The 27933-nt window shown below is 48.4% G+C and overlaps 1 protein-coding gene across 1 annotated transcript; it reads right to left on the bottom strand.

Annotated features, from left to right (window-relative positions):
• Positions 1-101: 101 nt before the first annotated feature.
• LOC124788573 (zinc finger protein 530-like) lies at positions 102-27779 on the bottom strand. The gene is made up of 4 exons (XM_047255845.1): positions 27603-27779; positions 23616-25068; positions 14776-14873; positions 102-353 (listed from the first exon to the last, which is right to left on the bottom strand). Exons 1-4 carry the CDS (start codon positions 27777-27779, stop codon positions 102-104), a joined length of 1980 nt encoding a protein of 659 aa, XP_047111801.1.
• Positions 27780-27933: the final 154 nt, after the last annotated feature.

Here is a 27933-nt window from a genome sequence, read left to right as displayed (position 1 = left end):
CGATTTCTGAGGTAATTCCGTCAATTCAAATTTAAAGTTTGTTGTTGACAACGAGAATGGCGACCGTCGCTTGCCAGTCCTTGACTGGGGTTCGATCCGTGCTAGGATGTAGCTGATTTGAGAGAAGAGGTTCCTTTCTCCGCCGTCCTGTCACTCTTGGCGTTGTTTCCTTGCCCAAGTTCCATTGGGGGCAGATACAATTGGGCGACAGGATCAGCGGCACGTATCACATGTTCGGCTTCTCCATGTTCATGAGCTCCAGTATTTATTGGAAGTACTGAAGTGACGGCACGCTGGTCAGTTTCAGCTGACAGCTGAGCGTTCCCCATATTTGATGTGTTAGCTCCATGCACCTGTGAATGGGAAGCGTCACGAACTGTGTCGTCACGTTTTACATGTGGCTGAACACTTCTTATTCCCTTAAATACCGTAACACCGAGAGCATACATAGCACACGCCCGTTGGGATTTTTGCTCACAATAGCCATACATCAACACGATATCGACCTTTACCGCAATTCGTAAACGGTCCATTTTAACACGGGTAATGTATCACGAAACATATACTGTTCGCATTTTGGAATGTTACGTGATAACACGTACTTACACGTTTGTGACTACTACAGCGCCATCTATCACAAAGCGAAAAAAGTGGTCCAACTAAAACATTCATATTTCTTTACGTACTACACGAGTATGTAATAAAAATTGGGTTCCTATTTCAAAAAACGCAGTTGATATCCGTTTGAACTATGGCAGAACCATCTAGCGGGCCAACCATAGCGCCATCTGGTTTCCCCCTTCAAGCTAGAAAGGTTTCGTTCTTTGTATTTTTTTCCTTTGACGCTTATTTCGTGAGATATTTGGCCCGGTCACGATCAATGGACCACCCTGTATATTCAACTTCTTGGTTATTGTGGAAGTTGGAGCATGGTTGTCTCTTCTGATTTGTTAATGTTGATTATTTGAAGACGTCGTTGATTTCTAGACATGATACTTTGAAGTTTACTTTTGCTCATGACTGTGTGAAACCGAGTGCATTTGAATTTGAGAAGGTTCGAATTCCGTCTACTGAAATTATTGGTTTTCCCCTTTCGCAATTGGGTACTATTGCATATTTGAAACCTAAGGATTCGAGGATTCGTAATGGTGTTATTGAAGAGACGGGTAACTCTATGAAGTATGTGCGTGCAAATGGAAGTATAAGGTGCAAATATCGTATGCCGGCTTAGGTTTTCGAACTGTACCCGTTTTTGAACTCCCTTTTGAGATTCCAAATCATCATGTTAGTCGAGTTTTAAGTGACTATGGTAGTATTATTTCCGTTTACGAAGAGAGGTGGAGTAGTGGGTTTCCTTTGCCGGTTGTCAATGGAGTACCCCAAATTAGGATTGATTTATTGAAGCAGATTCCATCGTTCATAACTGTATCTGGCTACCGCGCTTTGGTTATCTATGGTGGACAGCCTAGGATGTGTGCCATTTGCAACCCCACTGAACATGTGCGTGCTGAGTGCTCTCGGCGGCGCGTGGCCCAGCTAACGCCCAGGGACGCTGTCGAGCGTACGGCCGGCGGTGTAACCATTCTCTGACGTAAGTAACCGTGGCTGGCGGTGCAGGGCGATCCCCACCTGCGACCCCCAAGCAATTTTCGGGAGGCCGAAAGAGAGAATACCTCAGTGACACCCACTTCAGAAATGCACACGGAGATTGGGCGTAATGATGCTAGTCCGCAACCCGTGGGAAATCCAGATAAGACAGAAATTAGCGAAGTTCTTCAACCGTGCCACATGACGTACCCACCGCGGAGGCAGATAGTAATGCGTCTCAAGACCGTAGCTCATCACCTCGTAAGAATAAGAAAAGGCGAATAGCTCATCCAGCGGCTGAAACAGAAGCTCCTAAAACCAGAGACAAATTAGGTCAACTACAATTGAAAGACAAAGAACAAGTTACCGAAGTGTCCGCCGGTAAGCAAAGCACCATTGTCGATCCTAATACGCGAACCGACAAAGATAAAGGAGGCAACCCATCTACCAGTCACAGTAAAGATACAAAAAATGCATAGAAAACTAAGAAAATAGTGGTCGCACTGCGCACAGGCGAACATCTGGAGGCCATAATGTGGATAAAACTCATACTACGGACTGGACTGAAATGGAGGCTGAGGGGGAACACCAGACATCAACTGCCATCGAACCACTGACGATGTTGATTGACGATGTGAATGCTGACAACCCAAATCGAAGCCATTCTGAATGCCAGCGCTAAACGTAGCAACTCGGTTGTTTGTGTGTTTTTTTTCTTGAGCTAAAGGCAGTATAGTTGTGTGTATTGACTAAGCACATGTGTATAATTACACTTTCAGAATGGCACAAACATACAACATCTGGACATTAAATATCAATAGAATTCAAAGTGCACGTAAAATATCTGCTCAAAAGATTTTCTGTATAATTCTGACACCGATATTGCTGCCTTGCAGGAGGTATTGATCCGAGATCTTAGCATACCAGGCTTTAATGCAGTTTTAAATGTTGCTGTTGAATATCAGTGTGGTACTACAATTTTGGCTAGAGATAGAATATCGAAGGACAATGTGTTTTTAGAGTCTGGCACAGGTATCATGTGTAAAGTTTCTCGACATGACTCTAGTGAATGTTCACGCCCCTTCCGGGAATAATTCCAGGACCGACAGAGCGAACTTTTTAAAACTGAAATAGTTTAGTTACTACAACACGTCCCGGAAAATCTAATCATTCCAGGAGACTGGAATTGTGTTTTAGCAAGGAAAGATCAAATGCCTAACTTTAACTTTTCGAAAGAGCTCTCAGATTTGGATAATACGTTACACCTGCAGGATGCTTGGGTAGTAAAATATCCCACGACTGTAAAGTTTACCGTTATTTCGAACGTAGCAGCAAGTGGAATCGATAGAATTTATACATCGGAAGGACTAACTGGCTGCATTTCATCGACTGAAACAATACCTACTTTTTCAGACCACTGTGGCGCAAGGTTCAGTATCAGTCTAGTTGGACAAACATATTGGTTCCGTGAATTACGGAAATTAAATATTAGTTTTCTCGATGATGAAGCTTTAGACCCTCACATTCAGGAGACTTGAAAACTTTGCATGAGATCACGACGAAGATATCCTTCTACAATTGACTAGTGGACGCATTAAGCGAAGAAAAACTCAGGTGGGCACTGATCTCATATGCCAAAGAAAAAGCTACGCTAATGAATAATACAATACAATTTAATTATCGCTGTTTACGAGATCCAAATAGTAGCCCAATTATATCTGACAAATATCAAGAAAATGAAAGCAATTTTAACCCAGTTACAAGTGAAGAAGCTCGAGGGTCTGAAGGTTAAATTTAGATCGCAATAACTAGTGGAAGGAGATTTCTCATTGTTCCATTTACTCAAACATATAAAGAACCGGAGAAAAACGTTCGTGGCTGTATTGCGCGCTGAAAATTAGGCAATACTCACGGAACAAAAAGACATAATAAATGAGATCCATTGATTTTATACGGACCTATACACTGCGACGCCATATGATCGGCGATTGGCGGAAGCGCTCTTAGAAGGCACAGATGCTCTGGTAACAGAGGAAGATAGTGATCCACGGTCGCGGGTTCGAATCATCCCTCGGGCATGGATGTGTGTGATGTCCTTAGGTTAATTAGGTTTAAGTGGTTCTAAGTTCTAGGCGACTGATGACCTCAGATGTTAAGTCCCATAGTGCTCAGAGCCATTTTTGAAGATAGTGTAGACATGATGACAACCTTTACTAGTGAAGTGGTGTTAGAAATGATCAAAGCATCCCTACAGAGAGAGACGCCTGGTCCCGATGGCATACCGTTGGAATTTTATAAAAGATACTCCATATCACCGGAGTTCAAAGTGGGTGTGATGGCTTTAATGCCAAAAAATAGGCAAATGAAAGACATTAATAACCTGAGACCTATAAGTTCAGTGATGTGTCCATTTTCGCAGCGAGTCGAGCTAAAGGATCCTTGGTCTTCATCGATTTCGTGAAGGCATTCGATCGAGTCAGTCACTGTTACCTTTTCACGATTCTGGAAAAAATGGGTTTCGGCGATCGCTTTCTAAACTCTCTACGGAATATGATCGCAGTAACGAAAGCGCGCATCCTCGTTAATAGAGAATGTACTCGCGAAATTGAAATTCAGCGGGGATTCCCTGAGGGCAATTGCTGTACTTTATAGCAATTGAACGTCTCTTTACAAAGCTAAACCATGAACTGGAGGGGCTTACAATCATGTCTACAAAAAAAGTAACGAATATTATGCAGATGACTTGGGTGTAGTAGTTAGGAGTGATGATGTGTAATATATTGATTATTCGTTGCTACTTTAGTGTTTTCTTGAAGCTGTGAGAAAGGAGGACAGGCGCTCCAAGGCGCGGAAGCAGAGACGATGCTGAGGGCAGACGAAACTACGAGAGATATTGTTACATGAAGTATACCGTAAGGGGAGAGCCTTGCGAAAATGCAGATGCCCCCAGACGCGGTCCCAGGGTGCTAGTTACTCTTCAAGGAATTAACATGTAACTTCATATGTTGTCTAGACTCTGTGGTAAGTTGCCACCGTAGAACTTTGTAACCAACAGGCACGTACTAGCGGATAAAGCCAGCTTGATACGAGCCCTGAGAACAGCAATGTAAGTAGGCTCACAAGGGTTAGAAAGAGAGCGACAACGCCAAAAAACTATTGACCTAGCAGTCCCTATCCCGGCGAGCCCGAGGGGCGGGGCTAAATGACGTAAAACAATGTTGCAAGCCTAATTTGGCAGAGCAGTTACTTTTAGCTTTCCGCTGAACAATGTTGATAACAAACACGGACTTCGTTACTGCAACTGCAGTAACATCCCCGCCTTAGGAGCAGTAGAGGGGACCTACCCAAACCGGGATTGGCAGGCGCCTGCAAGAGACCTGCGGGATTGGCTGGGTGGCTTTAAGTGGGAAAAACAGTGGCCCCACGCGACGCTTTAAAACCCCTAGATTTCGCATTTTGGCGTATTTCTCAGTCAGACGATCTGGGCGCCTAATCCGCGTCCGTCGACTCCAGCCTCGGTCCACCTCCGCGTAAGTCTGCTCTCTCACTTGGAGTGCCTCAGTGAACATTGTCACATTCAGTGTGTTTTGTTTCGCAACTAAGTTGTTGCCTCAAGATGCTGCTAGTGTTTGCTACTATGGTTAGCATCCACTCCTGGGACTCTTGCACTGGCTTCTGTTGTAATAGTGTTATTCATGTTTTTTCTAACCCTAGAACTATCCTCCGTGTATTAGTTAGTCCTGTTTGGAATAAACAACTATTTCAAAACCCTGTTTGTCCAAGAATCTCCACGACAAGTTCCCTACCAAGTCACACCACCTGCGTTTCTAGTAAATGCCTGTACCAGTGTTGGTTCAGATGGAAGAAAACAGTCAAATGCCTTCTCTGTGAAACGTCCTTCTGCTCTGTACAGCTCGGGAGCGCAGACTGACTAGTAACACCTTTTCTCCCTCTCTCACCCATGTCAGGACACGACAGATGACATTGCAAAACTGACGAACATCATGAAGCTATATTGCATCGCTGCGGGTCCAGGAGTAAACAAAACAAAAAGTTCATTTCTTAATTTGAATGGTTTTCAACACACAAGGTTTGAATGGGTGGAACCCACAGATTACCACAAGTCACTGGGAGCCACGATTTATAAATGCCCTCTCACAACGATTGCAGTAAACTGGAAAGAAATGCTTGGCAAAATTCGGATCATGGTGATAGACCACAGAAATAGAGCTGAATGAAATACAGACAGTGAAGCTGACAGCACTATCCTTTCAAAAGTCTTCTACCTTGGTCAGTGCCTATCGATCCCCTTGTGAATTGCAAAGAACATTACGAGAACGGTTTGCCAGCTGATACGGAGTGGACATGTATTCAAGGCTTCGGCTGGTACAACCACCTTGAGGTGTGTGGAAGGTGGCTTAGGACTGGAGTATATCCGACAGAAGACCTTGGGCTTATTTATCAACCGGACTTGTGAAATTTTTCAGAAACACCTTGAAAGTATAATACCGTTATTATTTCACAGAACGGTGCCAGAGAGCTAGATCCACCTATATACGTATCGTCAATTCATTTTAAATTAAAGCATTTCAAAACCTATTTTATGGAAGTGAGCTATATTCAAAGATTCTGTGAAAATAATGGAACTATCACTAAGGAATCAGTCTATCAGGCATCTGCGCAAACTAAAGTGAGGAACAGGATGGAGGCAAAAAAAACTAAAAATTGGAAGAACAACCGGAACAACACAAATGGCAAAGTCCTGTCGACATAATTAGGGCCTACGTGGTATAGAGTAGTTAATGAAATTATACCTAACAATGATAAATTGCATGCAATACGTCTGAGTGACATGAACTTTTGTCGTAAGTGTGGATTAGTGGACACTTCAGTACATCGTTTTACATGCCAAGGTTATTCTACAGTGTGGTTTTATATAAAGGACCAGGTAGCTTTTCTAAGAACAACTGACGGGAAATATGTAACAACGGACGAATTGGTGACACCTGATTCTGTCGACTTACCGAAACAAAAGAACAACGCCATTATGTGGCTCTGTAATAAATAAACGAGAACCTGACACAGTTGAGTACAAATTGTACATGGTACCTGAATTCTCTAAATCATATATAAGAAGAGACCATAAAAGCGATTTTGGCAGAATGTTGAAACTAATACTTCAAAGGCAAGGAAAGGAAGATATTATTTCCAAGCTCAGACAATGTCAAGATTTTAAACATGGCTGAAACAGCAACTGTTGAAATTCTTCACAGTAAATAATGACAATCAAAACAGTTGCAGGATAAAGATTTATTAAAATTCTTGACCACGGTTTTGGTATATCTAAATATACCTTCATCAGGAGTAAAACACACCTGAACAGGAAGACATCTTCATTAGCAAAATCTTAGCATTGGAACTGAGAAGGAAAAAACACTATAGTTTAAGTAACTGGAAAATTACCAGAGTATTACAGGCACGCACAACTTTTAGTCACTTACTAAAATCACATCCTGCGATGGAGATACATAAAACAATTGTGCCAAAGGCGTCGTCAGTAGTTAAAACATCATCTCCATTTATACAACATAATTATGGACAGAGGGTCGGATCGAACACAGCTTAGCATCAGTACTTCGCCTATGAACTAGCGTGAAAAGGGTGTGAAAGCCCTAGGGCAGGCAGTTTCACCGAGAGAGGGCACTTGCGGTATGCGCGAGACACTCGTGCACGGTAAAATACATGGTTACATACACATGCGCATCAAAATTATTAAAAAAAGTTGTGCTAATTCAAACCTTCTGTCTTAATAAATGAAAAATATCAGAACCATTTAAAAACATCTACATAAAATAGAAACATGAAACCAATTTACCTTTGTCCTAGTGTCAAACAGATGAAGCTTGCGATACGGAACAAATCTAACGAGAGAGGGCACTAGTGTTATGCTCGACAAGCTTGCGTAACTTAAACTGTAAAATACATACTAGTGAAAACAACCAAAATGTTAAAGTACAACGAAACCATCTGTCGTATTGAATAAAAACATAAGTCAATTAACCACACATACACACATACATACATATACGTCGAAAGAAACCAGACGAGAGGAGGAGGGGGTATCTCCCGCTTTTAGCTTGTTTATTACCTCAGCACTATTTTTAACAGAATAATTGTTTTCAAAAAACGGTTTCTTTAATTTTAGTGTGTAAGAATCTCGATAATTTATGATGTGGACTCTTCATTCCGTTAACGATCGGACGAATTGGGAGTTGACTTCCGTGTACCTTAAGCTGACTTCTAAGGGTAGGTGCTCTGGGGTTCATATTAACTAAAGTTTACTTTTGAGACTTTTTCATAAGATGTTTAGTTTTGCCTAAAATATCCCTAATATGATTTTGTAATGTAAGGGTTGGATCCTGCTCTATTTCGAATATCCCATTTTCCTCGAAAAAAGCCAGAGTTTTAGCAATATATTCGCTTTTATGGGCTAAAACAAGCGAATTTCCTTTATCAGATTCAGTGATAAGTGTCATTATTTTTTAATTTACGGGTAATGCTAGTGATAATGCTCCCCTCTCTCTGTCTTAAGTCATTGTTTTTTTTATATAACTGACCTCTCTTTCTAAAATGCCGCTGCATTCATGAGCAATCTTAATTTGTTGGGATTTTTCTGTTTTTACAGAGTCAAGATCAACTTTAAGGTCAACAATAAAATTATCCACCACTTCAGGGTCATTAAGACTAGGCATGAAATGGTATTTAAAACCTCTTGCTAGCATGGCGCTTTCTTGAGGAGTAAAGCTTATGGAAGTTTTATTTAGTACTGTCAAAAAATTTGTGTTCACTATCAACAGTTCTTTGTGCAGGAACAACATTAGATTTAGACATAGCATTTTCTAGCTTCTGAAGTTTAAAATCGTACCTAAGCTGAATTTCACTCCTACGATTCTGTAACCACTCATTAACATCATGCCAAATACTATCAACGTGAAAGTTAAAATAATCTTTAAAAGTTCTAGTAATCAAGTGATTAAAAGTTTTTGTACCTGTAATACTCTGGTAATTTTACAGTTACTTAAAGTATAGTGTTTTTTCTTTCTCAGTTCCGATGCTAATTTTTTGCTAATGAAGGTGTCTTCCTGTTCAGGTGTATTTTACTTCTGATGAAGGTATATTTAGATATACCGAAACCGTGGTAAAGTATTTTAATAAATCTTTATCTTGCAACTGTTTTGGCTGTCATCATTTACCGTTCAGACAATGTGTATACTTCGGAAGATTTTGTACGGCATGCTGACAACATTAACAGTTTGAATTTAGTGTGTATCGTCTGCCTAACAGTTGATCAAAGTGTTGTGAATTCCAAGGAGAAAAAAAAAGAAAGAAGCTGTATGTAATTAATCGTGCAACAACATTTTGTGAAATCATTTTATTTTATTTATTTATTTTTTTTACAAGGAGAACTTTTTTCGCTAGTAACTTATTAACTTAGGTAAATTTTTTATCTTTAATGCAGACAGAAGTTTCTTCTGTTACTAGAACAAGTATTTATTTCTCTTTGTAGCTGTTTTATGCTATTTCTAAAGACCATCGAAGCGTCAACCCTTCAATAAGAAAATAATTTTGTTTAATGTTCAACAAACTAAGACGACAAAGCGCACAACGCAACAAAATAAAACATACAACAAAAATAATAATACAAAGCAGCTTAAGTCAACCATAGCTAACAGAATGTGAGGGAACGAATTGCAGCCAGGTAGGGAAGGAGACATAGTGGCCAGGCCTCAGATTGGTTGACTCCTGCCCACTTTGGCTCCACTTCCTGGATACTGGCAGGTCCGGTTCCGCTCGAGAACACAGATTTAAAAAAAGTGACAGTATGTCTGTTTCGTATCCAGAAAATCCTCGGTTCAAATCCCAGCTCCTCCAATTTTTGTTTCTCCGTGCAGCAGTACATGATAACTTTAAATTATCACCATATTCTATTAATGTAGCGTACAAGAGTCTTCCTCCAATTTCGTTCAGTTCGACCTCACAACGAGGACCATGACCTGCGAGACCCTGGGCTGCGATGCCCCCCATTGAAATGTTGCTCCTAAGCCTTCGGTATGCCGTGCGGAGTACATCACAAACATGTATTTGCAACTCAGAGCGACCATCGTCATTTATTTTAGAGATACTGAAAAATGAAGGGGGCACCCGGGATTGAGCCGTGGACTTCTCGATCTGCAGTCGAGTGCTCTACAATTTCTTTTATTCTTTTAATTTCTCCGATTAATCACAAATCTAGCCTCCTGTTGCTTTCAGAGACAGCTGCGACGAAATAAAAGTAGGCACCAGGTGAGGCTCGAACTCTCAATCCCGGCATTGCTCACGGCTACTGCCTTAGAAGTACAGTGCGCTAACCAACTGCGTCACTTTTTTTTTTTTCTTCTTCATGAGATGGTTCATTCTAAATTAGTTGCTCTTGAGTGTTTCTTCATTGCACTATAAGCGCTTCTCAGTGTTAGGCAGGTAGGGACAAAGTGGTCAGGGGTCAAAGAACATGAGGACTGGCCACAATGTCCCCTTCCCCCCCCCCCCCCTCCCTCCCATGTCCCCCACCGATTGGCGCCTTCATCGCCATCACAGCGTTGCTAGAATAAATCTATATGTCTGTCGGCGATATTGTATTTTCTTATAATAATTAAGCAATCTGCGAAAATTGCTCTTCCTGTGACGTAGTCAATTGTGGACCCTTGTGATGAACTAACTGAAATGTAAATTAAAACATAGGGATACGTCGAAACATAAGCTTCATCTGAAATGCCATTTCAGTTCTCACGACATTTCTTTGTATATCACTCCGTCTCAGTACACGTCGTGTCTTACGTAAACCATATCAGGTGGTCTTGGGACTTACATAGTAAGCTGACGCTTTGCTTCTCGAAGACAATATCGACGATGTTGCCAAATGTATTTTACACATTCGCCGCCTGTTTCATGCGCCAGTATGCGGTGTGCATATAAGTGAGAAAATTAACGAGGTTGTCTTCTCCAAGTAGAGTGATGACGTAAATTGGCTAACAATCACATCACAGTATTATTTTTTGAAGTTTGGTACAAGTTAGGGTCTGGCTTTTAACCAATATTTCTGTCGTGTATCGTGCTGCCGAGCTTCTGGACAGGAGCGCAAGCTTTTCGTTTACCGTCTCCAGTGATGTAGGTGTCCACAACAGGCGAAACGGTGCAGCAGAGTGTCGACTAGTCCGCCCTTCTGACATTTATCAATGGGATGTAAACCTATTCTGTATAATTTCTCATTAGTAGCTACTGTGTCATTTACCACGTGAAACCAAGTTGATGCCACTTCCATGGTATGGATGTTCAGGCTTAGGTTGCACCATTTGATCTTCCAATTATAAACTGAGTATTTAGTTTCACCACAATTGGTTTATTCCTCTGTACACCATTTCTATAGGATATCTCCAGTTGTGAAGTACGGGTTGCGGAAAATGTTGCCCACGTAACTGGCATTGATGTAAATTTCACGTATATGGTTTAAATGGAAGTTTATCTTACTGATATTTATTCGCGGTTGTGTGCTTTCTGGACAGACGACTCTGAAGAGATTTGCGGTGATGGTATGTGGGAAGGGCAGTGGCTTTCCGTTGGATGTCAACGAGCGCCAGACCACCGTCTGTCCTTGATATGGTAAGTGCTTTATAGTCCAACTTAAAGAACTTCGCCTTTCCACGCAAATCTGTTGACCAGTTGCATCAATTTCCCAGCTTGTAGTTTAATTATAGGGAATACTTGCGCCAGATAGTATGCTTTGGAAGGGAGACAAAGGTTGGCTATTTTGATTTTTCTTCTAGTAGAGTGACAGCTCGCCAAGTGTTTTTTACTATCAGACCCTCAATACTATTGGTGACCGCCTTCCAGTTTTTTGCCGCTATTTTAAGTGGGCATTTATCAATGACTACTTGAAGAATTCTCACCTTGTCCACTTTCTGGGCCCATTGAATGATGACATGCTCCAAACCTCGCAAGTTCACTAGTTGAGTTTTTCTACAGTGAGTTGTGCTCCAGGCGCCTTACAAACGGTCAAAAAGGACCTCGATTTGTGCTGTTTCATCTACACTCCGTATGGCTATTGAAACATCATCAGCACATGCCCGTACTGCTAGTTTTACACCCGAAAGAGACACCCATTAAGTTACAGTCGAGTTTCCTCAGAATGGGTCCTAATGAAAAAGCAAAGAGCAGCAGTGAAAGAGGACTCCCTTGTGGTACCCCTCGCCTCAGGTGGATTGGTGTCGTCAGTTGCCTATTAATTACTATTCGGGCCGTGATGCCTGTAATGAAATTCTGGACCGCTTTTACCGCTGTGTCGTTCAGACCAATCCGTCTCTTAAACAGCAGTATGTACTGATGACTGACTCTATCAAATGCCTTAGAGAAGTCAATGAAGAGGAGGATACTTGATATATTAGTGACAGCAGTGACTGAGATAACATCCCTGATTCCTGCCAATACAGCCATGATGGTTCGGCCTGGATACACGCCTGATGCTGTTTGATAACTTTCATGGTGATAGGAGTAATCCGGCGTCTCAGAGCTCGGTCTATAGTCTTGTAATCCAAATTTAACAGCATGATGGGCCGAAAATTGTCAGTTCTGTGGTGATATCTCCTTTTGGATACAAGGACTGTTTTACCTTCTTCCATTTCAACTGGGAAGGGTGCCCCCTCAAAATTTTTTAGCATGTGTGAGTCGGGCCAATGACGTACAAAAAGTTCGTGTAAAATTCTTTAGGAAGCGTGTCCGGCCCAGTGGATTTGTTCGCTGGAGAGTGGGTAATTAAGTCTAGAACGTCATCAACAGCGAAATCGTCCAAGAGGTCATCATTATTGGCAGCGGCTACGTCACTACTTAAGATCTGAAGGAGTTCAGTCGTTGTCAAGGGGATCTGCAGTATACATTTCGTCATAATAGCGATAAAATTTCTGCACGACAACCTTTTGTACAATGAGCTGATCGCCATTTGCAGCAGTTAGTGCATCAATGAAGTTACGTACTCGGTTGTGACGATGTTTGATTAAATGGAACAATGACACCTCCTCTCCTTCGGAAACAGACTTCACTTTGGGCTTACGTCGGAGGCCTTCAATTTGCTGACGTTAATTCTAAGCAGTTTTGCTTTAATCTGCCGTATTCGGGCTGTGGAGGTGAGAGTTCCGTCGGACTGGTCGTCTAATTCTCTTAACACAGTGTAATAAAATTCTGTGGTCCTTTTTTGGTAATGCGCTTTCTGGCGACAGTAAGAGATGATGATGATGATGATGATGATGATGGATGGAGAGGGATGTATGGGCACACGACGGCAAGGTCTTCAGCACCCGCTCAGTAACAGATTGAGACGAGTGTCAAGAAAATAATCAGAACAGTAAGTAAAACACGGGTAACAAGGTTGGAAAAATATGTACCTACCCACACCGAAACGTGGGACGAAGCATGCCGTCAGCAGTAAAAGATGGCCAACACAAGAAGAAAGTGGTAGAGGGAGCTCAAACAATATAGCAGATGGAAGTGGCTGGCTGACCGCAATCAAAAAGGGAGGAGCCAGCCAATGTGCAATACACTAAAACCTACAGCCTAAAAGTTTAGGTCAGAGTCCAGACTCGTCACAAAACTTTAAATCCCTAGACACACACGTCTCCTCATTAGCTACAACACAGGGCAGATCCCCATCAACTAGTGCTTCTGCCCTTGCATCGCGGTAGAAAATGCAGCCTGTTAAAATGTGACGGACAGAGACGTGCACACCACAAGCATCACAAAACGGGGGATCCTCCCACCGTAATAGAAAGCTGTGTGTGAGAGGACAGTGCCCAATCCGAAGACGTGTGAGGGTCACTTCTTCCCGCCTGAGCAACCGGCTGGAGGAACGCCACGGCCGAGTTGTTGACTTTACCAACCGCAGTTTATTGGCCGTCACCGCCAGCCATTCTTCCTCCCACAACTCCATGCACTTCTTGTAGAGTGCAGAAAGGACAGACTGCAAGGGAATAGGACCCTGGACCACATCCTGCTCTATGCAGGCTTCCTTGGCAGTCTGATCGGCCTGTCCATTGCCCCGTATTCCTACATGACCAGGCACCCAGCAGAAGGACACCTCCTTACCCCGCCGTTGGAGCAGGTGCAGCACTGCCGCAGTTTTGGTTTAGCTACGTGAGTCCACCATTCTATTTTAGTCCTGTGCCTGTGTACAAAGCGTAAAAAAACGGTCCACGTGTTTCTGATGACATCTTCGAGCTCTGCATCTCGAAGGTGAGGAACATTGAGCATCCTTTCCCCTCTGTACCTTCTCGTGGTCTCTTTATCTAAATTTAACGTCACAGCGTAGACACAGTGATCTGTAAAGGCGGCAGGGATGACGTCAGCGGCAATCGTGTGATCACTCATGGGCGACGAGACATTAAATCTTTAGAGACGGCTAGTGGAAGTGGGAGTAAAAAATGTAAATTTAACAACAGTGGGGTGAAATAATTCCCACGTATCTTTAACCCGAGTGTGCTTAATAAGATCATTTAGCTCCTTACAGTAGTTACAATGTGGTCGCTGATCTTTCTGGTGCACAACAGAATTAAAATCTCCTCCTATCAGGACGTTAGGCGGGTCCTTTCGAAGTAAATACACAATATCAGTCTTGAAAAATTCAGTCCTTGCCGCTTTGTGACTACTCCCGGAGGGAGCATACACATTTACTACCGCGACATCAAAGATACTGCAACAAATACCACGGCCGGATTCTAGTTTTTCAACGTCGGCTACAGGGATGTCTTCCCGAACCAATGTCGCTATGGCTGTATTCAGTTCATGGGCAACATTTCCGATAGATTGGAAGCCGGGGATTATAATTTTAGAGATGGCAACTTCCAGAAATAATAAAATATCCGCCTCGGACTCACAGACGAATTGTCGTAGCGAAACAGGTTTCAGTTCAGATTTCAGTTTAATAACATTGACAGTCAGCAGTTTATATGCTTCGAGCATGCAAGGACGAAACTTACTTTAAACTGAAAGGGCCATCATTATCGTTATGCCAGTCCACGGTCGTCTCGAACGGGGATTAAATGTCCTGGTTTGTATGTTGTCGTCCTTGCGATCTTTGCTTCGATTCTTGTAGCGCGGCACATTTACCTTCTTTTTAGTCCGCGCCGCGGAAGTCGCCTTTTCTGCCGCAGGGGGCGATGAAAGACCTGGACCCGCTTCCCTTTTCGTGGCCTCACGCACAGCGTCTGTAACACGCGCCTCATCGCGTTGTTCATCCGATGTGTCGCTATGTTTACTCAAAGAATGGGTAAGTTTGTGTACATCATTGTGTTCAGATTGTTTACTTACACTGGCATCGGCAGACAGTGGACGTACAGTATCATCGTTATTACGCTTGGCATCGAGCGGACGTTGCCATGCAACAAGTTGTTGACTAGCACTCGCTTCCGCGGCGGAACTGTTTACGACTGACGTCTGGTACTGGTACTGGTACTGGTTGGCTGGGTTCATGGCACTGAGGGTCGAAGATGTCGGACACTGGACAAGACGCTGTGCGGATTGTGAACTGTGACTGACGCAGGTGGGATTCAGGATGGTGTCACTAGGCAGTTGGACGTCAGTCATGGGTGCCACCAGATCAGGCTTGACAATCGGATCCGTTTCAGGTGCGTCTTCATCGGTGTCGTTCCCGTCGCACGTCTTGCGTCTCGTATTTGTAGCGGTCGGTACGACACCTTTGGAGGGGTTCTGATCCACGTCCGGTTTGTGAGGCAGTGGGGTAGGGGGGGGGGGGGCGTGGGCGTAGGGGGGGGGGGGGGAGTTGGAAGTCGGGAGCAACAGTGAGACCCTTCCCAGTCTCGGTTACAGCGGGAGCGGAACGCGTCAGGGCTACTGAGGGATTTTCAGTAACCATATCTGCTAATGTTAACTTTTTGCGTTGCTGGAAGGTGGTTTTGAGTACTGTTACACGTTTCGGACAATCTTGTCGCATGTGCCCACTTGCATTACACATATAACAGGTAGACACTCGGCCGGAATGTGTTACTTGCACCCGAGAGCCACAAACCACAATGTGCCAGGGAATATTTAATTTAACGTGCATTTCGACGGTACGGATGCCATCATTGCACTGCAAATTATACTGGGTGGGCCACCGTTCAAGCCGAATATACCTCACATCACCGTATTGCAGCGTTTCTTTTAAGAAAAGAGTTTTCAACCTCGGGCGGTAGATTATAAATACGGACATTTTTGTAGTCTACTTATGCACTGGAAATGTGAACAGTACTCACCGTCCCATCTCGATGCCGGAATTCAACACCTCCGGCATATTTGAAAACCAGCCGTTCCATAATTACAGGATTTTACAGCTTAACAAAAAAGCAATACTGTTATACCTCACAGTAGGTGGTATCTACTTGCTCACTAGTCATTCCAGTAGTATCCACTATCCAAGCACGCACCTCGAGAGAAGTCGGTTGAACAGATCAGGTTTACTTGTCAAATTCAAAATTCAGCGTGTTTTTCATGAGAAACATGCGGACCAAGACACGTATTAGCCCCAAGGGCTAATTGCTGAAAAGAAGCAGACGCACACGGATGCGCACAACGAATCGCAGACAAGACCACACGGAAGAAATATAGATCACGAACAGAACGTACAAGATTTAAACAAATGCTATCGACTAGGAGCGCGCGGAAAGATCCTCACTCTACCACGTCTCAAGTGGAACTGACTGAGCTATACCCCCTTTCACGATCTTTCTATTTCGATAACTTAACCAAAAATATTATACTCACACTTGTTAAACACGTCCAGTCGAGCAAAATACTGCGTAATCATTATCTCTCGGTTAGATATTAGCGTTAAACTATATAAATAACAAAAATACTAGACGCTTCGCGCCTGGAGAAAGTGCGAGTTGGCGCCTTGACCTTAATGTCAGAATGTGAAAATTGCACTAGTAGCTTTTTTCAAGCAAGTTCTGTTCGTCCGTTCTCTGTAATCGTTTGGTATCTGATTAAACTGACATACTCGCCTATGGCTTTCGTAAACGAAAATTTCACTGTGCCCCCGACCTGATTTGAACACACAACTTTCTGATCTGTAGTCAGACGCGTTACCCTTGCGCCACAGAGTCGACGCTGCTTAGGTGTTACTGTGAGTAGGTTCCTCGAACACTCATTGTACCGTTCAAATCTAAGAAATAATGAAAGTAGGATCCACGAGATACTCGTCCCAGATGTACTTGCTCTGGCGGGGGTGTAACTCAGTGGCAGTGTGTCTTCTTCGCATGCAAACAGTCCTGGGTTTAACTCTCAGCTCCTCCAATTTTTGTTTCTCCTTGCAGTAATGCATGAAAACTTTTGCTTATTACCATATTCTATAAAATTCAGCGTACAAGATTCTTCCCACAAGTAAACGGATTTCGCTTGTCTTCTAAAGAATTTCTCATGGGGAAGAAATCATCATGAAATTCAAATTTTTCCGTGTTCATAAGTTACAGGAGGCAAAGGAAAGTCTTCGAAGAGTGTATAGCCTTCTTCTGCTGTACGATAAAAACGAAATCTTTTTACACGTGATGATCTAATTCGTTTCCTATGGCATCTGAAGGATGACACGAAGAAAATTTTGGAATGTTGCCTGATACCGGTGTCCGAATTGGTGGGTTGTGCACCAACGTTGGTTTGAGAGGTATACGTGGAAATCTAAGACATCAGGGGCACTGGCGGACAGAGTATAGTTGATAAAGTGTGTGGCGAGCCATAGGTAACTGTTCTGTTTGGCAGCCGGGAAGAGTCTGAAATCTGGGCGCAGAATGTCTTGGCTCGGTATTGCATGAGGCGCAGTACGGTTGAGCACATCCAGTTTTTTGCGCGTCCAATTCCAGATGCGCACTCGGTCCTCTCATACGAACTGATGTACAACAGTCACCACGTGGCAGGGTTTGCAGTTGCGACTCGGTGCAAGTTTATTTCTGTGCCGCTTTTCTATCGTCGGAACAGTTTCAGTGACTACATCATACCATGTGTGTCGGACATCCGTCGGCAGCGTCGTATTGTGGAAGTTAGTCCAAACCATTGACCAATCACAAGCCGGATACATCGTCTCCAAGGGGCAAGGCGGTGACGGCTGGTGTAAGTGGCGGAACAGCTGAGAAGTCGGCTTCATGAAGAGATCGTTATCAATATAACTACTTTCGAGATAATATAGCGCAATATGCTTGAGGTGCGGGCTGATGTGGGCAATGTCCACAGGCGGAGGCAAGATGTGAGGGCGTGACAGCTGATAGAGCCGCTTCGTGACGGTGTCTTCGCTTGCAGTGAGTATCTGCCACGAGCGTTTCAGATACATAGCCAGGGCGTGGATGCCTGTTACCGCAAGAGTGCTTTTATCGCCTGAAGTTTGGGTATCCAATTTTTATTAAACATGTCCAGAGTCCGGAACGTGACGTAGATACCAAGATGTTTTCTGGTCTGCACACAAGGCAGCCAGGCGTCGCCTGTGATGAGTTGTTCTTGACCAAGCGTGAAGATGGCGGATTTATTAAACAGTGCACCGCTATCTCTCTGAAATTCCCCAAGAATGCACTTCGCTGCGGCGACGTCGCAAACATCGTTAAGGAGCACGCTGATACCGTCGGCGTATGCTTGGACCACAGACTTTATACCATAAAACTCGAAACCAGGCAGGGTATGATGTAGGTGGCGCAACAAGGATTCCACAAGGATCGCATAGAGCGTCGTTGAGAGAGATAGAGCAGCCTTGCTTGATACCCCGTGAGAGCTGGACGTACTCAGTCGATGAGTTATTGTTCACGATGCTTGTACGGATACCATTTATACAGTTGATGGTTCAAATGGCTCTGAGCACTATGGGACTTAACATCTATGGTCATCAGTCCCCTAGAACTTAAAACTACTTAAACCTAACTAACCTAAGGACATCACAGAACACCCAGTCATCACGAGGCAGAGAAAATCCCTGACCCCGCCGGGAATCTAACCCGGGAACTCGGGCGCGGGAAGCGAGAACGCTACCGCACGACCACGAGCTGCGGACTACAGTTGATGATTCGGACAAAATTACGACTGCAGTCCATCATTTCCATCACGTTGCTGAGATAGTGATAGCATTTCTTGACTTTGACAAGGCTTATGATAGAACTGACTATGGCCATAGGAGTGCGGGTGACCCAAGTGAGGGACACGAGATCACTATACAGTGCCACAATGTTGGACAGTGATCGACCACGGATCGCACTCATTTTGTATGGTCCCAGAAGATCGTGTAACAGCTGCCGAAATTGGGCACTGAGGGCGCGTGTCAGAAGTTTAAAGTCTGCATTGAGCAAAGTAATGGGGCGCAAATCTTTGTTGGTGTTAGGCTTCGGTGTCTTACGTACTGAAACAGTTGCCGGCCGTTGTGGCCGAGCTGTTCTAGTCTGGAACCGCGCGACCGCTACGGTCGCAGGTTCGAATCCTGCCTCGGGGATGGATGTGTGTGATGTCCTTAGGTTTAAGTGGGTCTAAGTTCGAGGGGACTGATGACCTCAGATGTTAAGTCCCATAGTGCTTAGAGCCTTGGTTGGTTGTTTTTGGGGAAGGAGACCAGACAGCGAGGTCATCGGTCTCATCGGATTAGGGAAGGAAGTCGGCCGTACCCTTTGAAAGGAACCATCTCGGCATTTGCCTGGAGCGATTTAGAGAAATCACGGAAAACCTAAATCAATTTGGCCGGACACGGGATTGAACAGTCGTCCTTCCGAATACGAGTCCAGTGGCTTAGAGCCATTTGAGCCACTTTTATTGAAACAGTTAACCCTCTGTGAAAGCAGGGAGTAGAGCAATCCCACGAAGTATTTCGTTGTACATCTTCTTAAGTCCGTCCCCTAATATATGCCATTATTTGACCTAAAACACGACCGAGAGCCCGTCCGCGTCCGGAGATTTATTACGCGGTTAGTGAAGGGAGCCAGCAAGTCTCGATTTTGGTCGTCTGTGATGTGGTACGGCGGGGTTCTAGAGTGATACCATTCCTGCACTTTCTCGTGTGGTGCACCTGTACGAGTGTAAAGTGCGGCAAAGTGGTTGGCAACCTGGTTTTTGATACCTCGGTGTAGGGTATAATAAGCACCGTCGGCGTCCTGTAACTTGTGAATAAGTTTCCTGCGCGCCGCATGTAACTGTTCGACAATATGGTGTACAGACGTCTGCTGTTGAGGCAAGTTGGTGAAGTCACGTGCACGAATCTGGTGGCCGACGGCGGTTCGTCACATCAGGGCTGCAATTTTCCCCTCTATTCTGCGCATCTGCGTGATATTATTAGGCACCTGATGATAATCATTGTACAGTTCTAGTAAAGCGCAGAAGTAGAATTCAGTGATTTCCTTCTCACCGCGCGCATGAATCCTGGCGTTGTGTTTGATGCAAGTAATGAGTTTCCCCTTGGCATAAAGCGTCCACCAATCAATCCACGTGGGGTACGTGGGCCTGCGTGATGTTACAGTATGCCAAACTGACAGGATCTCCCGCTCTCAAGTTGCGTCTTGTAAGAGGCGACAGTTGAGTTGCCATCGTCCGGAGCCTCTGTAAACTTCCTGCGGTGAGTGATTGGGGACGGTGTGGTAAGCGAGATGGTCACGGAAATTAACAGGCCAATATTCGCAACTTCCCATGTTAGCTAAAAGACCCCGTTGCACATATATATGATCTAACCTCCTGAAGACGTCGGTGTAAAGAGAGTAAATGCAACGTCATCAGGATGGAAGGTCGAGTAGCTGTAATTCCGTAACCAGTGTCAGTGGTTCCTGGCTGAATTTAAAATTCGGCGTTTGATCAGTGCCACGCAAAACGCATTGGAAGTCACCTCCCATAATATTGCGCAGGTGCAAGTTGGTGATTAAACTCGCGATATCTCCAACGTAAAACTCTCTCCTCGCCGCACGCGCGCTGGAACCGGAAGGGGCGTATGTATGAAGGAGAACATCATTGAATTGGGCGGCAATGCCTCGTCCGGTAGGTAACCAGGTCACACAAGAAAATTAAATACCTTCTGTGGTGTTCGTACTGTAAGACCCTCGGTACACACACCATCAGATTATTTGACTTGTCACTCTAACGAAGTAGGCGAGTGTCAGCAATATGTCTCGTGGTCTTATCGTGGCGTGTTTATCTTCTGCCGTTAGGTCAGACGATAGAAATGCCACTTGCACGCTTAGAGTAGCAGATTGACAGTGACCAACTTTAAACAGAACTTGATTAATTTTCACACACATTTATTAAAATAATAAAAAGCATAGATATTACGTAACTTGATTCTGGATGCTGTTTACAATTAACAATCTGAAGTTCCTTTGGTCTTGGTACGTTAATCTTATTCTCACATATCTCTGATACTTGACAAAGTGTCTATTCATTTATCTTCATGGCTATGTACAGGAATATGATGATCTTATTAGGTGCAGACTGAAACTTGACTGCCGGCCGCGGTGGTCTAGCGGTTCTGGCGCTGCAGTCCGGAACCGCGGGACTGCTGCGGTCGCAGGTTCAAATCCTGCCTCGGGCATGGGTGTGTGTGGTGTCCTTAGGTTAGTTAGGTTTAAGTAGTTCTAAGTTCTAGGGGACTTATGACCTAAGATGTTGAGTCCCATAGTGCTCAGAGCCATTTTTTTTTTTGAAACTTGACTACAGACTAACGCAGACTGACTAATCGGAGGTCTGTACACTCGTTATATTATCTGGCGCGTTCAGGTATCACCGCGCGAGTGTGATCCGCGATGAGAAAAGGTTCTACGTTAGCAGCAATCTCATTGGCTGCGTTACATATTAATACGCGGATCGGCGGAAGCAGAATTTGGTCCGTCTTTATGGCAGCGCCATCTCGTAGAGCGGAGACGGACGAGCGCTGCGCCTGCGCTGTTGTGCGTAGCGGGGCACGCTCTAGTGGGGAAGCTATGTTCGCGCTGACTACGCGGAACTATCTGCACAACACCTTCATTATACAGAATCATCGTACCGGCCTCCGTTCCAATATTGACAATGGCGTCATAACCCGGGACGTCGGCTGGGAGTGGCGTCATGGCTTCCTGTAAGAACATAATTTCGATGTCAGCGTCCCGTAAATACTGTCTAAGGCAGTAGATTTTAACTTGAGAAACGATGCAATTAACATTCAAAGTTGAAATCTTATAGGATTACCGTGAACGAAGAGATGTGGGACGACTGGTTATCTGCAGATGGAAACAGGTATGATTCGTATTCATTCGGTAGCCGTCCTCTTCGGTGGTCGAATATATCTATACGTCGCCGTCCTTGGACGCTGCATTGTGTCGAGATGACAGCGGCGTATCTTCCGTTGCCATCGGTTCTCTGTGGTCGTAATCGCCAGCCATATCGTCAGTATCATCCGCCCAATTAATGAGAGAGACAGCCGTTGTCGTACCTTCTGTGCCGGTTCCAGATCCACGCTGCGTTCGGTTACCGTGGTCATCGGGCACTTCAATCATCCGCGGTGGGTACAAGTCTCTGCCCCTCCCCTCTCCCCCCTCCCATGTTAAGGTTGGAAACATTAAAGTAAATACTCATGGGAGTAGCCAACTACTGAAATAAATCGTCGTTCCCCGAGGTTTCGTCGCTGATCAAGCGGCCTTGTAACACCTCCGTTTATTTATCCCGACCTGATCTGATCGAATAGCACCCAAATAATTATTATTAATGTGACCGTGCACCTAATGGGGCTGGCAATCGGAATTGACTGCTACGGAAGTTGTTACTTTCCAGTTCGTTGTTCTCAATATTGTAATAATGAAATGTCTGGTAACAGAAAAAACACCAACACAGTTTCACTAATTACGAACCTATATTCGTCTCAAAAACACGAAAAGGAGGAGACAGCCACTGCCTTCGTCATACGTATCTAATTACGGCTAATCTCAGTACAGGCTTCTTCATTTTTCATTATCGTTACACGCTATTCCATCACTGCAATCCAACACTGCAATTCAAGGAGATGCCGGCGCGGTAGACGCGAAACCAAAATATCGGCACTAGAAATGTCAATGACCACTTCCGTGTTTATACTTCTTCACTTTCCCGGTATTATTTCTAGTACAAAGGGGTCTAACCACGGCGATGGCAACTCCCTTTGTCGTTAAAGCCCTGCATTACAACAACTGGCCTCCACACACCTTTAACCGCAACATGGCACTCGCTCAGCTCCGCACTCGCTCAGCTCCGCACTCGCTCAGCTCCGCACTCGCTCAGCTCCGCACTCGCTCAGCTCCGCACTCGCTCAGCTCCGCACTCGCTCAGCTCCGCACTCGCTCAGCTCCGCACTCGCTCAGCTCCGCACTCGCTCAGCTCCGCACTCGCTCAGCTCCGCACTCGCTCAGCTCCGCACTCGCTCAGCTCCGCACTCGCTCAGCTCCGCACTCGCTCAGCTCCGCACTCGCTCAGCTCCGCACTCGCTCAGCTCCGCACTCGCTCAGCTCCGCACTCGCTCAGCTCCGCACTCGCTCAGCTCCGCACTCGCTCAGCTCCGCACTCGCTCAGCTCCGCACTCGCTCAGCTCCGCACTCGCTCAGCTCCGCACTCGCTCAGCTCCGCACTCGCTCAGCTCCGCACTCGCTCAGCTCCGCACTCGCTCAGCTCCGCACTCGCTCAGCTCCGCACTCGCTCAGCTCCGCACTCGCTCAGCTCCGCACTCGCTCAGCTCCGCACTCGCTCAGCTCCGCACTCGCTCAGCTCCGCACTCGCTCAGCTCCGCACTCGCTCAGCTCCGCACTCGCTCAGCTCCGCACTCGCTCAGCTCCGCACTCGCTCAGCTCCGCACTCGCTCAGCTCCGCACTCGCTCAGCTCCGCACTCGCTCAGCTCCGCACTCGCTCAGCTCCGCACTCGCTCAGCTCCGCACTCGCTCAGCTCCGCACTCGCTCAGCTCCGCACCGCACTCGCTCAGCTCAGCTCCGCACTCGCTCAGCTCCGCACCGCACTCGCTCAGCTCCGCACCGCACTCGCTCAGCTCCGCACCGCACTCGCTCAGCTCCGCACCGCACTCGCTCAGCTCCGCACCGCACTCGCTCAGCTCCGCACCGCACTCGCTCAGCTCCGCACCGCACTCGCTCAGCTCCGCACCGCACTCGCTCAGCTCCGCACCGCACTCGCTCAGCTCCGCACCGCACTCGCTCAGCTCCGCACCGCACTCGCTCAGCTCCGCACCGCACTCGCTCAGCTCCGCACCGCACTCGCTCAGCTCCGCACCGCACTCGCTCAGCTCCGCACCGCACTCGCTCAGCTCCGCACCGCACTCGCTCAGCTCCGCACCGCACTCGCTCAGCTCCGCACCGCACTCGCTCAGCTCCGCACCGCACTCGCTCAGCTCCGCACCGCACTCGCTCAGCTCCGCACCGCACTCGCTCAGCTCCGCACCGCACTCGCTCAGCTCCGCACCGCACTCGCTCAGCTCCGCACCGCACTCGCTCAGCTCCGCACCGCACTCGCTCAGCTCCGCACCGCACTCGCTCAGCTCCGCACCGCACTCGCTCAGCTCCGCACCGCACTCGCTCAGCTCCGCACCGCACTCGCTCAGCTCCGCACCGCACTCGCTCAGCTCCGCACCGCACTCGCTCAGCTCCGCACCGCACTCGCTCAGCTCCGCACCGCACTCGCTCAGCTCCGCACCGCACTCGCTCAGCTCCGCACCGCACTCGCTCAGCTCCGCACCGCACTCGCTCAGCTCCGCACCGCACTCGCTCAGCTCCGCACCGCACTCGCTCAGCTCCGCACCGCACTCGCTCAGCTCCGCACCGCACTCGCTCAGCTCCGCACCGCACTCGCTCAGCTCCGCACCGCACTCGCTCAGCTCCGCACCGCACTCGCTCAGCTCCGCACCGCACTCGCTCAGCTCCGCACCGCACTCGCTCAGCTCCGCACCGCACTCGCTCAGCTCCGCACCGCACTCGCTCAGATCCGCACCGCACTCGCTCAGATCCGCACCGCACTCGCTCAGATCCGCACCGCACTCGCTCAGATCCGCACCGCACTCGCTCAGATCCGCACCGCACTCGCTCAGATCCGCACCGCACTCGCTCAGATCCGCACCGCACTCGCTCAGATCCGCACCGCACTCGCTCAGATCCGCACCGCACTCGCTCAGATCCGCACCGCACTCGCTCAGATCCGCACCGCACTCGCTCAGATCCGCACCGCACTCGCTCAGATCCGCACCGCACTCGCTCAGATCCGCACCGCACTCGCTCAGATCCGCACCGCACTCGCTCAGATCCGCACCGCACTCGCTCAGATCCGCACCGCACTCGCTCAGATCCGCACCGCACTCGCTCAGATCCGCACCGCACTCGCTCAGATCCGCACCGCACTCGCTCAGATCCGCACCGCACTCGCTCAGATCCGCACCGCACTCGCTCAGATCCGCACCGCACTCGCTCAGATCCGCACCGCACTCGCTCAGCTCAGCTCAGCTCCGCACTCGCTCAGCTCGGCTCAGCTCCGCACCGCACTCGCTCAGCTCGGCTCAGCTCCGCACCGCACTCGCTCAGCTCGGCTCAGCTCCGCACCGCACTCGCTCAGCTCGGCTCAGCTCCGCACCGCACTCGCTCAGCTCGGCTCAGCTCCGCACCGCACTCGCTCAGCTCGGCTCAGCTCCGCACCGCACTCGCTCAGCTCGGCTCAGCTCCGCACCGCACTCGCTCAGCTCGGCTCAGCTCCGCACCGCACTCGCTCAGCTCGGCTCAGCTCCGCACCGCACTCGCTCAGCTCGGCTCAGCTCCGCACCGCACTCGCTCAGCTCGGCTCAGCTCCGCACCGCACTCGCTCAGCTCGGCTCAGCTCCGCACCGCACTCGCTCAGCTCGGCTCAGCTCCGCACCGCACTCGCTCAGCTCGGCTCAGCTCAGCTCCGCACCGCACTCGCTCGGCTCAGCTCAGCTCCGCACCGCACTCGCTCGGCTCAGCTCAGCTCCGCACCGCACTCGCTCGGCTCAGCTCCGCTCCGCACCGCACTCGCTCGGCTCAGCTCCGCTCCGCACCGCACTCGCTCGGCTCAGCTCAGCTCCGCACCGCACTCGCTCGGCTCGGCTCAGCTCAGCTCAGCTCCGCACCGCACTCGCTCGGCTCGGCTCAGCTCAGCTCAGCTCCGCACCGCACTCGCTCGGCTCGGCTCAGCTCAGCTCAGCTCCGCACCGCACTCGCTCGGCTCGGCTCAGCTCAGCTCAGCTCCGCACCGCACTCGCTCGGCTCGGCTCAGCTCAGCTCAGCTCCGCACCGCACTCGCTCGGCTCGGCTCAGCTCAGCTCAGCTCCGCACCGCACTCGCTCGGCTCAGCTCAGCTCAGCTCAGCTCCGCACCGCACTCGCTCGGCTCAGCTCAGCTCAGCTCCGCACCGCACTCGCTCGGCTCAGCTCAGCTCAGCTCCGCACCGCACTCGCTCGGCTCAGCTCAGCTCAGCTCCGCACCGCACTCGCTCGGCTCAGCTCAGCTCAGCTCAGCTCCGCACCGCACTCGCTCGGCTCAGCTCAGCTCAGCTCAGCTCCGCACCGCACTCGCTCGGCTCAGCTCAGCTCAGCTCAGCTCAGCTCCGCACCGCACTCGCTCGGCTCAGCTCAGCTCAGCTCAGCTCCGCACCGCACTCGCTCAGCTCAGCTCAGCTCAGATCCGCACCGCACTCGCTCAGCTCAGCTCAGCTCAGATCCGCACCGCACTCGCTCAGCTCAGCTCAGCTCAGATCCGCACCGCACTCGCTCAGCTCAGCTCAGCTCAGATCCGCACCGCACTCGCTCAGCTCAGCTCAGCTCAGATCCGCACCGCACTCGCTCAGCTCAGCTCAGCTCAGATCCGCACCGCACTCGCTCAGCTCAGCTCAGCTCAGATCCGCACCGCACTCGCTCAGCTCAGCTCAGCTCCGCTACGCACTCGCTCAGCTCAGCTCAGCTCCGCTACGCACTCGCTCAGCTCAGCTCAGCTCCGCTACGCACTCGCTCAGCTCAGCTCAGCTCAGCTCCGCTACGCACTCGCTCAGCTCAGCTCAGCTCAGCTCCGCTACGCACTCGCTCAGCTCAGCTCAGCTCCGCTACGCACTCGCTCAGCTCCGCTCAGCTCCGCTACGCACTCGCTCAGCTCCGCTCAGCTCCGCTACGCACTCGCTCAGCTCAGCTCAGCTCCGCTACGCACTCGCTCAGCTCAGCTCCGCTACGCACTCGCTCAGCTCAGCTCCGCTACGCACTCGCTCAGCTCAGCTCCGCTACGCACTCGCTCAGCTCCGCTCCGCTACGCACTCGCTCAGCTCAGCTACGCTACGCACTCGCTCAGCTCAGCTACGCTACGCACTCGCTCAGCTCAGCTACGCTACGCACTCGCTCAGCTCAGCTCAGCTCAGCTCCGCACTCGCTCAGCTCAGCTCAGCTCAGCTCCGCACTCGCTCAGCTCAGCTCAGCTCAGCTCCGCACTCGCTCAGCTCAGCTCAGCTCAGCTCCGCACTCGCTCAGCTCAGCTCAGCTCAGCTCCGCACTCGCTCAGCTCAGCTCAGCTCAGCTCCGCACTCGCTCAGCTCAGCTCAGCTCAGCTCCGCACTCGCTCAGCTCAGCTCAGCTCAGCTCCGCACTCGCTCAGCTCAGCTCAGCTCAGCTCCGCACTCGCTCAGCTCAGCTCAGCTCAGCTCCGCACTCGCTCAGCTCAGCTCCGCTCAGCTCCGCACTCGCTCAGCTCAGCTCAGCTCAGCTCCGCACTCGCTCAGCTCAGCTCAGCTCAGCTCCGCACTCGCTCAGCTCAGCTCCGCTCAGCTCCGCACTCGCTCAGCTCAGCTCCGCTCAGCTCCGCACTCGCAACACGACACTATCGACCTGTGCCGAGTGCAAATTTATAGTAAGGGCCTATGGACCCCTTACAGCCTGCTTGTTTGGCATTTTCACGCAAGGGGGGCGCCGATTGTGCTGTGCTGCCTCAGGACGAGCGGTCTGACGTTTCTTGAGCTTTGTTGGGGAGGACCCATCGACGGAGGCTTCCGCAATCTCTGAAGGAAGAGTAAGATTCCCTGACTCGTGCCGCCAGTCAGTGTCGTTATGAGCAGTTTCGACAGCGTCGTCGACCCTGGGTTCCTCGTGTTGGGCGTCATTGGGCACCGCCGCTGGCAAGCCATTGTCCGGCAAAGCTGCTTCAGTGGTATGGATTTCCATAGGTACATCGGCATCATCCGTAATACCAGCTATACTAGATCCTACGTCCGCGGCCGGCGCCGTGTGTGTATCAGCACGGACCGCTGCTACATAAGTAGTCGGTAATACTGTTTTCGT

The sequence above is a fragment of the Schistocerca piceifrons genome, chromosome 3 (genome assembly GCF_021461385.2).
Source record: "Schistocerca piceifrons isolate TAMUIC-IGC-003096 chromosome 3, iqSchPice1.1, whole genome shotgun sequence".
Lineage (NCBI taxonomy): Eukaryota > Metazoa > Arthropoda > Insecta > Orthoptera > Acrididae > Schistocerca > Schistocerca piceifrons.
The sequence above is the reverse complement of the archived record's forward strand: the minus strand, read 5'-3'. Positions and strand labels throughout refer to the sequence as shown.

Excerpts from the sequence above, each read along its gene's own strand:
- LOC124788573 (XM_047255845.1), bottom strand. The coding sequence starts at position 27,779 with ATGGCTTGCCAGCGGCGGTGCCCAATGACGCCCAACACGAGGAACCCA. Across the intron at positions 14,874-23,615 it reads TGCGGAGCTGAGCGAGTGCG|ACGCTGTGCGTGAGGCCACG; the intron begins GTGCGGAGCTGA and ends CGCGTGTTACAG. Across the intron at positions 354-14,775 it reads CGGCGCGGACTAAAAAGAAG|GTGCATGGAGCTAACACATC; the intron begins GTAAATGTGCCG and ends TCCCATTCACAG.